The sequence below is a fragment of the Juglans microcarpa x Juglans regia genome, chromosome 5D (genome assembly GCF_004785595.1).
Source record: "Juglans microcarpa x Juglans regia isolate MS1-56 chromosome 5D, Jm3101_v1.0, whole genome shotgun sequence".
NCBI classification, from domain to species: domain Eukaryota; kingdom Viridiplantae; phylum Streptophyta; class Magnoliopsida; order Fagales; family Juglandaceae; genus Juglans; species Juglans microcarpa x Juglans regia.
Genome location: NC_054602.1, coordinates 14,717,979 through 14,733,394, shown reverse-complemented (window position 1 = coordinate 14,733,394; position 15,416 = coordinate 14,717,979). Strand labels below are relative to the sequence as shown.

Below are 15,416 nucleotides of genomic sequence, written 5' to 3'. Positions count from 1 at the left end.
GAGTTATGAGTTGAGATAATTTTTAAAAATTTTATGTGTTTGGATTGGAAGTGAGATGAGATGGTCTTAAGTTGTTAGAGCGGAGATAGATGTGAGTCTCACAAATAATTGTATTGTATTTATAATGATTTTGTTTTATTTATAAATAAGTAATAATAACTTTTTAAATTAAATATCCATTTTTTTTTATATAATGTAATTCATAATCATATTATAAGATGACAATATTTTTATAAAATCAAATTCTATAAAAAAAATATCAAATAAAAATGTATTTTATTTACAGCATTCTTAAATACCTATGGAATATTTATAAAATCACTTTATTTTATGTTTTTATTATCATCAAAAGTATGTATCAAGCAATAATTTATTAAAAAAAATTGTGTATAAATTTGAAAAATAAGTAATCTATTACAACACTGTAAGATAAAATTTTTCGCCTCATATATCATTAAAATTTGAGGAGAGTGGCCTGGGCTTCTGAAAAAGTTCCAAAAACAACAGTCATATGAGGGAGGGGTGATTTGGATTCAAAAATTAGTTGAGATGGTTTGTGAATAATAAAATAAAAATTAAATTGTTATTATATTTTGTGTAAAAATTTAAAAAAATTAAGTTATTTATTTTATTTTATGTAAAAATTTAAAATAATTATAATGATAAGATGAGATAAGTTGTATTTTGAATTCAAACGACTCCTAAATGTTTTATTTGAAAACACATAAAAATCATCTCACGTCGCGCAAGTGTTTGTATAGAAGTGAGCTTTATTGTACAGAGTGAGTATCTTCTCACATATGAATCCAAACAAGGCAGTTTGGGTAGTGAGAGTTATCAATAGTATTGAAAAAGTAATAAAAAAAATAATAAAATATTAAATAATGATAAAAAGTAATAAATAGTAGTAAAAAATATATGAAAAATAATAATAAAATAATAAATAGTAATAAAATATTCTGAGAATACATGAGATACTCTTGGTACTCAAACATAAATAAGTCAACCCATTTATTAGAGTCCCAATAAGGACCAAAGAGAAAATGCCAAGGCATTATTTGTGTAACAAGGTAATTTTATATATTTTCAAATATTTTTATATATTTTCTATTTAAACATAGTTAAACATAAAATATTTTGCAATCTTAATTTTTCAATTTTTTCATTAATCATTACCTAATCAATATAATTTTTTCAAATTTTCAAACAAAATACAAAAAGAATACAACTATTTCAAGTTTTAAAACAAAAATTATATTCAAACAATTTTTTTAACTTTATAATATTTTTATTAAACTTTTTCTCTATTTTTTTTAGAGGTGAAATCTAATAAAACATCATAATTCAAATAATTTTATCACTACTTATAAACTATTTCAATACTATTACAAACTATTTTAATACTATTTCCAAATATTCTGAAAGAGCGATATTACTCTGCCGCTCAGAGTAGCCTGATCCAAGTGACCGTTAGGTTAAATTGATCTTTTTATCTTTTTAATATTTTATTCATATATTTTTATCATTTTAAAATATTTTTAAAAAATATAAAAAAATATTAATACACTAATAGTCACTTTCTTAATTAATAAATAAAAAAAATATAAAATATCAAAATGAGAAGAAAAATTAAATAGAAAAAATAACATTTTTCATGCTAAAATATTCAAAAGAGTACAAACGAATCATGATGTGTTTTTGTTTGCGTGGAAGCAATGTAAAAACCCATGATCCGATTTACCGTCAGACCCAATCAAAACCGGTAAGCCCCATTCTCGTGGGTCTAGGGTTCCAGTCACAGCCTCCACAGTTCTTTAGCACCACAACCTATTTGGTTATTCACGGCCTCCACGTTACAACCTGATGCCACCATCGAAGGCGCCGCATGGTCATCGAACCACTGCCAAAAGCAACCACCCTAGCACCGTCGAAAACCTCCCCGAAACCCAGCCACGTTGAAGTCCCGCATACGGCAAGTCCACGCCCTCCCTCTTTTTCTGTTCTCCAAGGTTTGCATCGCACGAAGTCAACAACCGCCTCCCTCTCCGTTGCTTCTCTGCTGCCTTCATTGCAATGCCCCAAGTTACCGTTGCATTTCAAACAGCCCGTATTTATACACTGCAAAACAGATTGTTGTCGTCTCTGGATGCCACCCATGTGAGACTCTGAAGACCAGGCAACCGACAGGACTAATGACGGAAGGCACAAGCCGAGACACCGCTGCACCAGAGCACGCACGGTTGCCTAGTTGGCTATGAACCACGCCGCCTCCCCTTGCATTGCAACGCCACACTGTTTGTGCCACCCTAAGTCAGTGGTTGCACCAGCCCTCAACTTCACAGTAAAAATCTCTCTCTCTCTCTCTCTCTCAATTATCTCCATGAGAATATTTTCGATAAATTAGTTATTTTTATTTTGTTGAGTTCCTTTACTGGCAAAGTACGTAACACTCCCAACCTAAGGGAATGAGTTGTTACACATTAAAATAGTTAGAAATCAGGGGTTTCCTTCACTTTTTGTAAAATATTTTCGAGAAACCAAACTTCTTAAAGCCAGGCATCACACCACCGTGGTACTTATGATTTGATGGGTTGGAGTGAACTTTCACGATGATCCTGAGGAATTAGTTGTGACTTGAGATCACTTAAAAATTTAAAATTTGAGTCTACACAGTTTATTGTGGGTTGATCCTGTTGCAGTGCAAATTTATGGTCATTAATGGTTAACTTAAGAAGAGACTGATAGGTCACCAAAGTGTTGAGTACAATAGAGTCTATAAAGTTGAAGCTTAAGCATCAACATTGGACAATGTAATCTAAATTATGAGGTAATAATCATTTGGATCCATAGGTATTGTAGGATATGTCTTTATGGAATTGGAGATTTTGGATTGTATGCCCTGCCTTAGGATTTGATTTTAGACAAGATGTGCTATTGGAGGAACTAGTTATAGTCATAATGGAAGAACCTATGGAAGTAGAGCTAGAAATTGTTGACTTTTAAGTCCTTGGGGATTAATTATAGTTATGAGAAGCAAATTTTGAAAACGAAATTTTTATAAGAGGGGAGGATGTGAAATCCAAGCCCAACCCACAGCAAGGCCTAAAGCCTTAGGGAAAATCCTGCACATCCCTCTCAAAACAACGTGGTTTTGGATCCAAGAAACCCCAAACTCTAATTCCTTTCCCCCCTTCACTTTTCCCCTTCTCTCTCTGTTTTCCCCTCCCAATGGTACTACAAGGAAGCCACTTTATATTCACCACACCGCACACCTGCTGAGTTTGATTTATTATATTAATAAAAAAAAACCAATACTCACAGCAAATAAGAGCAATGGCATTGGCTTAGCCAAATGCCTATGCAATCTAAAATTTAACTAATAATCCCTTAAAAATGTTTGCATTGGAAGAGATAAATGGTTTGTATTTGTCTTAAAATTCTAAAGTAAATCTCCAAATGGGTGATGACCACCGAGAATTCTCACCGAACAACCAAAATTTTCTTCTGTTTTTTGTTTTTTTTTTCAAACATTTTTTTAAACCCCTTATACATTTTAAAAAAATTCACAAAATTATTAAAAAAATACTTCATTAACCATTAAATTAAAAAAAAAAAAAGCAATTGGTGAGAATCCTCAATTTTCCATCTCCAAATATAAGAGAAAAGGGTGACTTCAAGGGCGTAGTGAGGCTGTGTGGGATGGGCATTTTTGGCCCTAAGTTAGCTGCTTTCACCCACAAACCTAGGGGTGGGTAAATCCTCCACCGGCTTCGACTCCAATGGAGTCAAAGTTGTCGAAATTCGGAGTCAGAGTCGGAGCCCGTATAGACTCCAAACTCCGGTATGGATTCTGAACTCCGACTCCAAACTCTAACTTAAAAAAAAAAAAAAAAAAAAAAAGATCAGATGTAAAACGGTGTCGTTTTACATCTAATTAAATTTCAACCTTAACGTGAAACTACATCGTTCCATTTCAAGTGGAATGAAGTCATTTTCTGCTAGAGGGTCCAAAACTGACCCCCCCCCCTCTTCTCTGCTCCCTTGCACTCTTTCCTTTCTCGATCTCTTTCTCGCTGTATCAATCTTTGTGTCCGTCTACCATCTTCCTGTTGCTGTAATGCTGTCACAAGCCCAACCCCACATTAGCCTACTCCTCCTCAGCCTTTGTGACGCCTTAAGTTGGATTCCTACTTTGATTTGTTGATGCATTGTTATATTTCCATCAAATTCAATTTTTAGGGCTTTTAAAATTTGGGGTTTTTTTTTTATTATTGTTTAATTTGTTTGAATTGTATTAATTTCGATTCCTCTAGAAGTGAGCCTTGGCCCAATTACATTATGATCAGAACTCCTAGCTCTGGTTGGAGTCAAAGGTGGGCTTTCCGACTCCATCGGAGTCGAGCCCACCCCTACACAGACCCACTTTGAGCAAGAGTCCTAGCTTAGATTCAGATTCAAACCTCTTGAGTAGCTCAAGAGATGGTGAAAAAGAACAGTTTTGCTATAGGCAACCGGGGGTGGGGAACCCCTGGGGAATCGGCTGACGTGGCACATCAGCTGAGATATATTAAAAAAATGAAAAAGAAATCCACTGAAACATAAGAAAAATGGAGGGAAATCGGTTGAAACAGAGTGGTCGTTGTGTTTTTGAAAACGAAACCAGATAGTGGCGTCTTCATCTGATCCCAACATTCCATCTGTGGTCGCCGTCGTGGTAGGACCAAACTGCTTGTTGCGGTCGCCATCGTCATATATTCCAGATCTCCTCGGTTGCATCCAGAGTTTTTCTTTGGAGCAACTCACTAGAAAGTCTTTTGAGGGTTATGGTAAGTTGGCTTGTTTAAGTTTAAGCTTAGCTTTTGTCTTGTAGGTTTTAGTTTCGAGTAGTTGATGTAAAATGTTCGCTTCTGGGGTTCTTTGTTTTGTAGACTTTGAGATTACAGTGTTGAATTTCGGCACAGCCAAGGTTTTGGTTTGGGTTTGTCTCTCAGAACTGGCTTTTGTCTAATTTAAGAGTTGGGTCTAGACTCTAAAGTTGTTCGTGTCGAACGCCCCATTTCGTGGGGCTTTGGCTTCTGGCTTTTGAGAATTTTGTGTTCCTTCCAGCTCAGGCTAGGTTTGTCGGTTCACGTGAAAGATCTTGTTTTAGGAATATGACTTCTGGGGTTGCGAATTTTGATCTTGTTTTAGGGTAAGTTGCCCTTCCATAAATTGATTATCCATCTCTTTTCCTTTAACCTGAAATTAGAAGTTATATGTGATGAATTTAATGAGCATGTTGAGCTGGAAGAACCATCTTTATGTCTTTACCTCCTCTGCGAGTCTATGCTATATTGATTTAAGAACATTCATATGATGTCTAGAAGTTGTTGTGGTTGCCACTGGCTATGCAGATTAAGCATGTATTTATTTATTTATTTTATTATCCTGGGCAAATTTCAATAGAATACAAGAATAAAACAAAGCTCATGGAGGTTTGAAAGTGCAATTGGGGTCAAGGAGATAGCTGAAGTAAGTTGGAATGGGAGCTATTTGAGAATGGTAGTTAGTACCATTTGAATTAGAAGCATGATAACATTTATTGAATCTCCTTTTATTCTTTCTGCGTTAAAAGTATTGTCATGTTCTCTTCTTTGTATCGAATCAATGGCTTTATGATTAAACTATGCTAACATGATTAAGTTTTGACTAAAAAAAAAAACAAATCTCTCTTTTGGAAGAATTGTGTCATTCTTTCTTCCTTTGGTTAATTTTTGACCAGCTTTTTAAAGTTCCATGTTATATTTTATCTCTCTCTCTACTTCACAGAACAAATAATAAATATATAAATGCACTAATTGGTACTGAAATGCACTATTTTGTAACCAAATTTTGATCACATATGGTATCACTCATACTTTTTTTATGGTGCAAATTTAGATTGATTGAGATTGGTTATATTTCTTACTTGGATTTTAATGTCATATATTTTAATGTGCGAGTTATACAATATTTATACAATATTTAATATTATTTAAGATATTTATATTGACAATGCATGTGTCTCCCTCTCAGCATGGGAAACGGGGAAGAACACCCATCAACGCTAGTACCATCTAGCTCAAATCCCCCAACCGCGGTATGTTATATTATTTAAAAATTTGTTGGAATGTATTGAGTTGGTTGGTATTGATTTTCAAAATACATCAATAACTTATCCAATAACATGTTAGGACATGCTATCAACTTGTCCAAACATTGCAAATTACATGCATGGTTACTCTAGACCAGTGCCTGCGTGGTCACTAGCTTTTTTGCCATATCTAGATGGCAACCAATATCCAATCAACATACATGTGGTGATTACGTGTTTTTATTTATTTATTATAAGTTGGCTTTTTTCGGGAGTTTAATTGCACTTTTTTTTTTTTTTGTGCTTTTAGCAGAATGCTGATTACCTATTTAAACATGGCATGGAACCTTCGAGTCATCCGATCAATACAAGCTCTACTACGAGTGGAATAGTTGGTACAGAGGATAATACACCCAATTGTAGGGCAACTGAAGCGCCATGTACATCCTCTAATGTTGAAGAAAGTAATGAGGATAGACCAAATTCACGGGAAACCAAGAATGGCAGTGCCGGGACATCTCAGTTTGTGCAAATGGATAGTGGTGATATAATTGAGGAGCCAAAGTCGGGGATGGAGTTTAATTCTCTTGAAGATTTAATGAGTTATTATAAGCAATATGCTAAGAAATGCGGGTTTGGGATGATGACAAGAAGAAGTGAGAGGGGAGAGGATGAGACTGTTAGATATGTCACTCTTGGTTGCGCCCGTGGTGGGAAGGCCCGGAATAGGACTATGAATGTTGTCAAACCACGTCCTACAGGAAAGACGGATTGTAAGGCAAAGATTAATGCCTTAAAAATTGAGGGAAAGTTTCGATTGACTACAGTTCATAATATCCATAACCACAGCCTTAGTCCAAAGAAATATCGCTTCTTTCGATATAATAGAGAAGTGAGTGACTCTGTAAAAAAAGTCCTAGATACAAATGATTTGGCTGGCATCCGAATGAATAGGAGCTTCGGATCTCTTATCGTTGGCATTAGTGGAATCGAGAACCTCCCATTTTTGGAAAAGGATTGTCGTAATTATATCGACAATGCAAGACATCTACGACTTGGGAAAGGTGGTGCTGGAGCGCTTCGAGAGTATTTTTGTAGGATGCAATACAAAAATTTTAGATTTTTTGCATTAATGGATTTAGATGATGATGGGAGGTTAAAAAATGTCTTTTGGGCAGACTCCCGTAGTAGGGCAGCTTACCAATATTTTGGTGATGTGGTCACATTCGACACCACATACCTGACGAATAAATATGAGGTGCCCTTTGCACCATTTGTTGGTGTAAACCACCATGGGCAATCAATTCTGTTGGGAGTAGGATTGATTTCCAAAGAGGATATAAAGACCTTTGTGTGGTTATTCCAGACCTGGTTGCAGTGTATGGATGGTATAGCTCCGAAAGCTATTATCACTGATTACAACAGAGCGATGAAAAATGCAATTGCTATTGTCTTTCCAGAAAGCCGACATAGATTTTGCTTGTGGCATATACTGAACGAAGTTCACGAAAATTTTGGCTCTCATGGTTCCTATAAAAATGGGCTGAAAAATGCATTGATGAAATGTGTGTACAACACCCAAAGTGTTGAAGAGTTCGAGAAATGTTGGGATCAGTTAATCACCACATACAACTTGCATGAGAATGCCTGGTTGCAAAGCTTATACGTTGAGCGTGAGCATTGGGTACAGGCATTCTTGAAATCATTTTTTTGGGCTAGAATGAGTACAACGCAGCAGAGCAAGAGCATGAATGCCTTTTTCGATGGTTATGTTCATGCTAAGACAAACTTGAAAGAGTTTGTCGACCAGTTTGACAACGTGTTGAAAATGAAAATAGCGCGGACTTCCACTCATTTAACAACACAATTCCTTGCATATCTAAATCTCCAATTGAAAAGAGATTTCAAGATTTGTACACGAATGCTAAATTTAGGGAAGTTCAGCAGCAACTTATCAGCATTATCGATATGGATCCAGCTTTACTTAAGAGGAATGGTGCAGTAAAGACCTATCTGGTAGAGGATGAAATTTGTGTGGAAGATTTCACTAAACTAGTTTACATTATGTGGACTTTAGTGAGGAAGATGCAGTTGCAAAGTGTTCATGTGAGCTATTTCAGATGAGTGGGATATTGTGTAGCCACATTTTGGCTATATTTAAATGTAATGAGATAAAATATTTGCCAGATAGGTACATTTTAGATCGATGGAGGAAGGACATCAAAAGGAGATACACGTTAATCCACAGCAGCTATGACGCAGAGGATCACCAGGCAGATGCTAATAGATATTCAAGAATGTTGAATGTCTGTTATCAGATGATTACTCATGCGGCGGATTCGAAAGAGCATACTGAGGATGCAACTAATAAGTTATATGCAACGATTGACTTATATCATGACAACCAAGAACTCCCATCGATGACTCTAACAGGTTCCAATGTTGGTTGTACGACAAAGGACACAACTACAGTTGGTAGTTCAAAGCAAGTACTCAGTCCACTTGTTGTGAGAGGGAAAGGCTGACCCCCATCTGAGGTGAGCATTCAGGATAGAGAAAAATATGCGAAAAGTTAAAGCAAAGACGAAGAAAACACCAATAAAGGGGAAATGCAAACAGGTGCACATTTTGGCCATCTTACATGTTTATTTATATTTTATTAATGCAAATATGATAAATTTGTGTTGTTATTTGTTACTTGATTATTAGCGAGATGGAGGAGATACACTAGTGGTTGCCACTTGCAGGAATTTATTTGGCCCTTCAGGCTTCAGAGATGAATATGTCCAATATTGGACACGGGCAGGTATATTAATAGTTATATATTGATATTTGAATTACAGTATTTGGCTGTTTTTTAATGAGTATTTATAACCAGGCTGTTCCAGAAAGTGCAGCTTTTGACATTTTGATTAGAGTCAAGAAAGTGTAAGTGGAACCCAACTTTTTGATATTTTAATAGAAATATCAATATGATATTAATATTTGCATTTTATTCTTTATAGATACGATTTGGGTTGGATGGATCACAACTGGTGCACTTTGGGTTGGATGGATCACAACCGCTGTAATGATATGATTCAATTTGTGTATTGAATGTTTTTTAGGGACATTTCGGCCGTATTGAATATTTGTGTATTGAATGTATTCCAGGGGATTTTTGTTTATTGAATGTTTTTTAGGGACTTTTTGGTGTATTGAATATTTTGTTGAATGTATTCCAGGGGAATTTTTTTTTTTTAAATGTTTTTTAGGGACTTTTTTGTGTATTGAATATTTTTGTGTGTATTGAATGTATTCTAGGGAATTTTTTTGTATTGAATGTATTTTAGGGACTTTTTTGTGTAATGAATATTTTTTGTGTATTGAATTTTTTTAGAGACTTTTTTGTGTATTGAATGTATTACAGACAAAGAAAAGTTATCATCCCATCACCAAATCCGGGTTTAAGGCCACCTCTAGAATTCTATTTCCTTTAATCCCAAAAGAAGCAAAATATGGTCCCTTGCAAATTCTAACACTTAGATGCAATCTGAAAATTATCCTCGACAGATTTGCTCGGTGAACTCTATCAGTCCCAAGGACCCGAAACCTTCAATGAGGTTCTAGCTGGTGAAGCAATTTCGCTACTTGCAAGGTGCGAGTAAATCATTCAAATCAAAATAAATACTCGGTTCTATATGCCATATCTATAGTCTCCTTCACCTTTCTAATAAACCTTAATATTATTATTCAAGCACATGGCAAATCCAAAAAATAAAAAAATACTTCATTAAATATAAAAATGATGATTGATACTATACTCGTATCCATTTATGGAGTTTTTGAAAGCTTTTATAATAATTTCCATCATTACCTGCTTTAGCATTCAAAAAAAAAACCTGACAAAACTTTCAAAGGCTAATATTCGTTTTCATTGACAAGCTATCACTTTAATAACACGAATACCTACTTTTATAGATAAATTAATCATGCATAAGCAAAGAAATATGAGGAAAAAGGAAAATAAATATTGTTCAGTTTTGTAATTATATGGTCCAAACAATAGAGTATTTAACTACTAGTTAGAAATCCCCAAGATATTACCAAGTAACATGAAACAAAAACTACAAAAGCCCAATACACTTGGAGCAGTGTGCGTGAACACTTTATTTTAGCTTGGTGCTCAAGAAGCACCAACTCCTTCAAAATTTCATCATTTCTATTGGATCATCCGCTCTCTTATGGAGCTCAATTTCACTCTTTTAGATTTTGAGTATCTTCTCGAACTCTTTCTCCTTCTTTAACAGTTCATTTTTTTCTTTTTGGAGATCTACTTCTATGTATGAATACTATTTGTCCACTTGAAACACTTGCAATATGGTCATCTCTGAACATTTTATATATAAAATAAATGTTAGATGCAAATAATATTATCATTTCATTAAACCTTTTACATTTCAAATGAAGTAGTTACCTCTATGTTATATTTTGGACACCTGAAGAAGGGTCGTCCTGGATTTCTTGCAGTGTTTGAGTATCTTAATGTGGCTTTAACCTGACAGAAGTATAATGGTTGACCAAAAGTACGTTTAACAAAGGATGAAGAAGATATTGATGATGATGACATTTTAACATGAACCAGAATCACAAGGTGATTTAGGTTTTCAAATCCAAGGTTAAGATCCAAGGTTACAAATCCAAGGTTCAAATCCAATGTTCAAATCTATGTTACAAGTTACAAATCCAAAGTACAAATCCAAGGTTCTAATCCAAGGTTCAAATCCAAGTTACAAGCTCAAATCCAAAGTACACGTTACAAATCCAAGATTCAAATCCAAGTTACAAGTTACAAATCCAAGTTATAACTTACAAATCACAAATCCAAGGTTCATTTCACATAATTAAACACTTTTACCTAATGCTAACAACATTATGAAGATAAACAGCAGGGTTCTTAGATAAGAATATAGTAGTGTGGGGTGTTGCACAAGAAATATCTTAAACGCGACCAAAGAAGTCTAGAGAAACATTAAGGCTCGTTGGAGATACTTCCTTTAGTGACTTAATGCCTCTCTATCTTACAACAACAAGTAAAACAAAGTGGTCAATTAAGTGGTAAAAATGAAGAGGTCTTCAAATAATAAATGGCACATCCAAATTAGTCTCAGCACCAAAAACAAATATCTATATCATAAACTCTAGTTTTTTATTAGGGTTAGGGTTTCGGGATTTTGGGTTAGGGTTAGGTTTCGAGATTTAGGGTTAGGGTTTCAGAAGAGGGCTTTGTGGCTTGGAAGATGTGGGGAATATGAGGGAGAGGCAGAGATTCGTCATCTTCTTGTGAGTCCTCAGAGATTCGTTTCTTGGGGAAGACGAAGGGATTTTGGCTTCGGGCTTCGATTTTGTGGGGAAGACGAAGGGATTGGATTTCAGGTTTGGGCTTCAATTTCGTGGGGAAGATGAAGGGATTTCAGCTTCAGGCTTCGATTTCGTGGGGAAGACGAAGTAGAGGGTCTTGGCTGCTTGGGGAAGACGAATGGGAGATTTCGGCGTCGATTTCATAGGGAGGCTGGAGTGCTGAAGATGACGATAAGGAGGCGGATCACTTGTAGATGAATGAAGGGAGATTGGAGTGCTCTGAAGGAGTTTATGGGTTGAAAACAAATGGAGGGAGAAGCTGAAGGGGTTTGGGGGTTGAAATCAAATGGAGGGAGACGAGTGTTGAAATCCAGGAGGGAAAAAAAATACAAAACGCCTTGTTTCATTTCCGACAGGGGCAACGGTTTCACCTCCAGGTTGCATAAAATGTCTTTCGAAAAAGAAAGGATTGTTAAGCCCTTGTTTGGATTCGAAGATGAGATGGTTTCACTCTGTACAGAGGAATGCTTTCTTATCCAAACAACCAAACCATGGGTATGAAGACGATCTCAATTTATTCTACAAGATGACAAATAACTGTGCCTCTATATTTTTTCAGAAGAAACAATGCCTGCAGAGTACTTTTCCAGCGAAAAAGCATGAAGGACCGTAAGACCGATTGATGCATCGAGCTCCTCTGTGAAAAACAACCTCCCAGTTTTCTTCTTGTAGTGAGTCTTAAATCATCGTCGTCTTCACAGAAACTCATCTCCGTGAATTTTTTCCCTCTCTCCTCACAGTCCATTGAAGGCCTTCTTGAGAGAGATCCAAGATTCAACTGGGAAAGTCATACGGTGTTGCCCCCATTTTTTCAGATGGTTCTACTCCTTCAATATAGCCCCTCTAGTCAACTGTTGATTGTCGTATAGAGCATGCGAAGGCAAGCCAAGGACCCTGAGAAACTCGTTAGTCTGCCATCACGTGCTTGGTAAGTCCCTTCTTAACTCAGTCCATCGAAGGCCTTCTGTACGTTATTGTGGCCTGAACCCAAATGTAACAAAGATTCCCCTGCCCTTACCCTTAAGTGAATTCAAACAAATTTGATTAATCTATTGAAACTATTGTTTACAATTTGACACATTTGGGTGCCATTTCCCATTACAAATAGAGGATGCCAAACACAATGAAACCTAGCCCTCCAGTTCCCTGCAAACACCGCACCTCAATCCTCAGATCTAGACGAGGACTCCCTCGGTCTCATTCTGTCACCACAACGTCTCCAAGGACACGCTCCTTCTAAGTATGTAAATCTGATTTTTTGGTGATTTTATTAGGCTACAATTACTGAATTTCTATGTTGTGTTTTGATGATCCTATGTGTTGATAAATGATGTGGTTATCATGTTCTGGTGAAATGTGGTTATGACATTCTGTGTTGTGATGTGGTTATGATGTTTTGGGTTGGGTTGTGATGTGATGTTCTGAGTTGTGATGAAATTTGTGATGTGGTTATGATATGAATTGTGAGTGATCATTCTCTTTCAATATTATTCACAACCAATCCAACATAGTTTATCCAAAATGGAGGAAAAAGAGCAACATGATCAAAATTCACAATATTGTCCAAGATATTACAACATCAAAATGCCTCTAGAAGCAGCATAGCTCCCAACCCATCACCTTGTAATATGTCCATTCCAATTCAAAGAGATTAAAAAAAAAAAAAGAACTTCAATTTGTAAAATAAATATCAAAGAACAACAATGAAAAAAGTATTGAAAGCAACTACCAATAGCACAAATAAATCAAGTACATGGAACTAAAGAATATAGGAAGAGAAAATCTTCAAACCGGTTGATCCGTTCTTCCTCAAATAATAGCCCTCCAATATGTGTTTGACACGTAGATATTCTATTTCATATTTCATATAACTACACAATAGCTGATAACGGGGAAAAAAAAAAATTCCCCTCCCTCTCTGCCCCACCTCTCCTCCCATAACCCTTCCCCTTTTCCAAAGCCTCCCTCCTGTTGACCCTCCTACTCTCTCGTTGAAACCCAATCCACTGAATTTAGCCTAGATTCAAATGAAAAACACTCTTTTAAGCCTGAGACCCAAGAGCTCTCCCTTTCTCCTTTATCAATTGCTCTCTCCTCATCTCAAGCTTGAATGGTCTAGACATGGTAGCTCAAAGCAAACAAGCACACCCAGAAGGCCAAAAGTGCCTCTGACTATGGATTTCATCCTCATAGTGGACCCTGATGATGGCTTTTTGGGTTTAACTTGTCAAAAGTTAATTTTCAATTGGCTTCAATGTTGAGTGTCATTGAGTTGCAGAGGTCTCTTTTTTATATCGTGAGCATGGTGAAGCTATTTAAATGGTGTACTTGTGCGGCACTAAATAGGGGCTTTAAATGTATGAAGTTTGGGGATGAAAAATTGTAACTTGCCTGTTGAATTTGCCGCTTAGACGCCACTTTCATCGTTTATGAGCTCCCCAACTCTTTTCCAATTTTCGTTTTATTTCTGCTTGAGATGAGAGGGAGGGAGTGACTGAGGGAGAGAAACTCAAGAAAGGAATTTAATGGAGAGCTCATGGGACTTGGGGCTTGAGGAGAGAGAGACAGGGTCTGGAATTTCCAGGGACTCCACATTTTGCAGTGAGAAAGAAAGATTAAGGACTTGTGATTTTATTCGGTGTGATCACTCTTATGACTTTTGTGTGAAATGGCTGACATGGTGGGCTTGTATTGGTGGCTAATAAAGCCTTACAAGCAGACGTACCGTACTAAAGCGTTTTTTATATAAGAAACACTGCTACATTTATCAAACATTGCTTCTCTGTTTTTGTTTTCTTTTCAAAAAAAAATGATGTATGAACACAATTTCTGAAACATGTGTTGTGTTATTATTGCTGGACAATGGGTGAATAATGAAAAGACTCAAGACGAATGATATGCATTGCTAAAGGGCACTATAATGAACACAACTGATCATATATGCATACACTCATGTCAAGGTGAGAATGAACAGACATTGATGGTTGCACATATATATGTATGATCATACTTTTCTGCATAGACACTGATGTTTGCGAGGAAGAAAGATAATAGGGATCTAAATTCATATCTAAAGAAGATCATGCACAAATAAAAGTATCAACCTCAAGTTTCAACCACTATATATCTATATGGTACCATGTAGGTAGTTTAATTTGGCCACAATACAGGACCATACATAGTGCCCTATAGTTGAGAAAAACTATATACATTACTGAGATGTGGATCATAGCCCATGCCCATATAAACTCAGAATGCCAGACATTAGACAGCTTACAAACGTAATAACAAGCACTATCTCATAGATCTACATCTATCTCATAGTACCACAAGGAATATCCCTCACTTGCAAATTCCATAATTGTTTTAACCAATTATTTTTTAACTAAGTAAAATGAGAATTGCTTAATCACTTATTTCATTGTAAGAAATTCAACTTAGTTAAAAAAATTTAACCAAACTTGCACTTTATAAGAAAAATACATAATCATCCCACCAACAAAATATTGCTAGATGTGATTTATGCCAAATTGACAATGACTAAGTAAAAGTTTCAGGCAATACAAACAGATAAAATAACATAAAGATAGTTCTGCAATCCAAAATGGTTATATGGTGACATGACAATCATTCCTTTTGCATTCAAAAAAGCTATTAATAAAACTTCTTTCTTAATTAAGCAAAAAAAAAAAAAAAAAAAAGGTTCCTACAGCGTAGGTAGAAACTATTTTACTAAGAAAGAAACAAAAGCATAGTTGAAGCAAAATTTGTTTAAAGCATAACTTATTAGAATTAGTAATTATTTTGTTGGGGGGTCAGTTTAATTAAAGTTTAATTTTGTTAATAAACTTCCGTCTTTTCTATTCTTCTAGCGGTATTACTTACGCTCCTATGGCAGACATCC

The 15,416-nt window shown here is 35.7% G+C and overlaps 1 protein-coding gene across 8 annotated transcripts; it reads left to right on the top strand.

Annotated features, from left to right (window-relative positions):
- The first annotated feature begins 1,719 nt into the window (after positions 1–1,719).
- LOC121264507 (protein FAR1-RELATED SEQUENCE 5-like) lies at positions 1,720–9,425 on the top strand. Of its 8 annotated transcripts, none has more exons than XM_041167716.1 (8): positions 1,720–2,341; positions 4,314–4,826; positions 5,107–5,191; positions 6,055–6,118; positions 6,423–8,731; positions 8,822–8,918; positions 8,991–9,040; positions 9,118–9,425. In XM_041167716.1, the coding sequence occupies exons 3-5, from the start codon at positions 5,154–5,156 to the stop codon at positions 8,115–8,117; spliced, it is 1,797 nt and encodes a 598-aa protein (XP_041023650.1). In that variant the 5' UTR covers positions 1,720–2,341; positions 4,314–4,826; positions 5,107–5,153; the 3' UTR covers positions 8,118–8,731; positions 8,822–8,918; positions 8,991–9,040; positions 9,118–9,425. The 8 variants fall into 8 exon arrangements, with proteins under 8 accessions (XP_041023650.1, XP_041023649.1, XP_041023648.1 ...); XM_041167714.1 differs by having other exon boundaries at positions 1,721–2,341; positions 4,929–5,191; XM_041167715.1 differs by lacking the exon at positions 4,314–4,826.
- Positions 9,426–15,416: the final 5,991 nt, after the last annotated feature.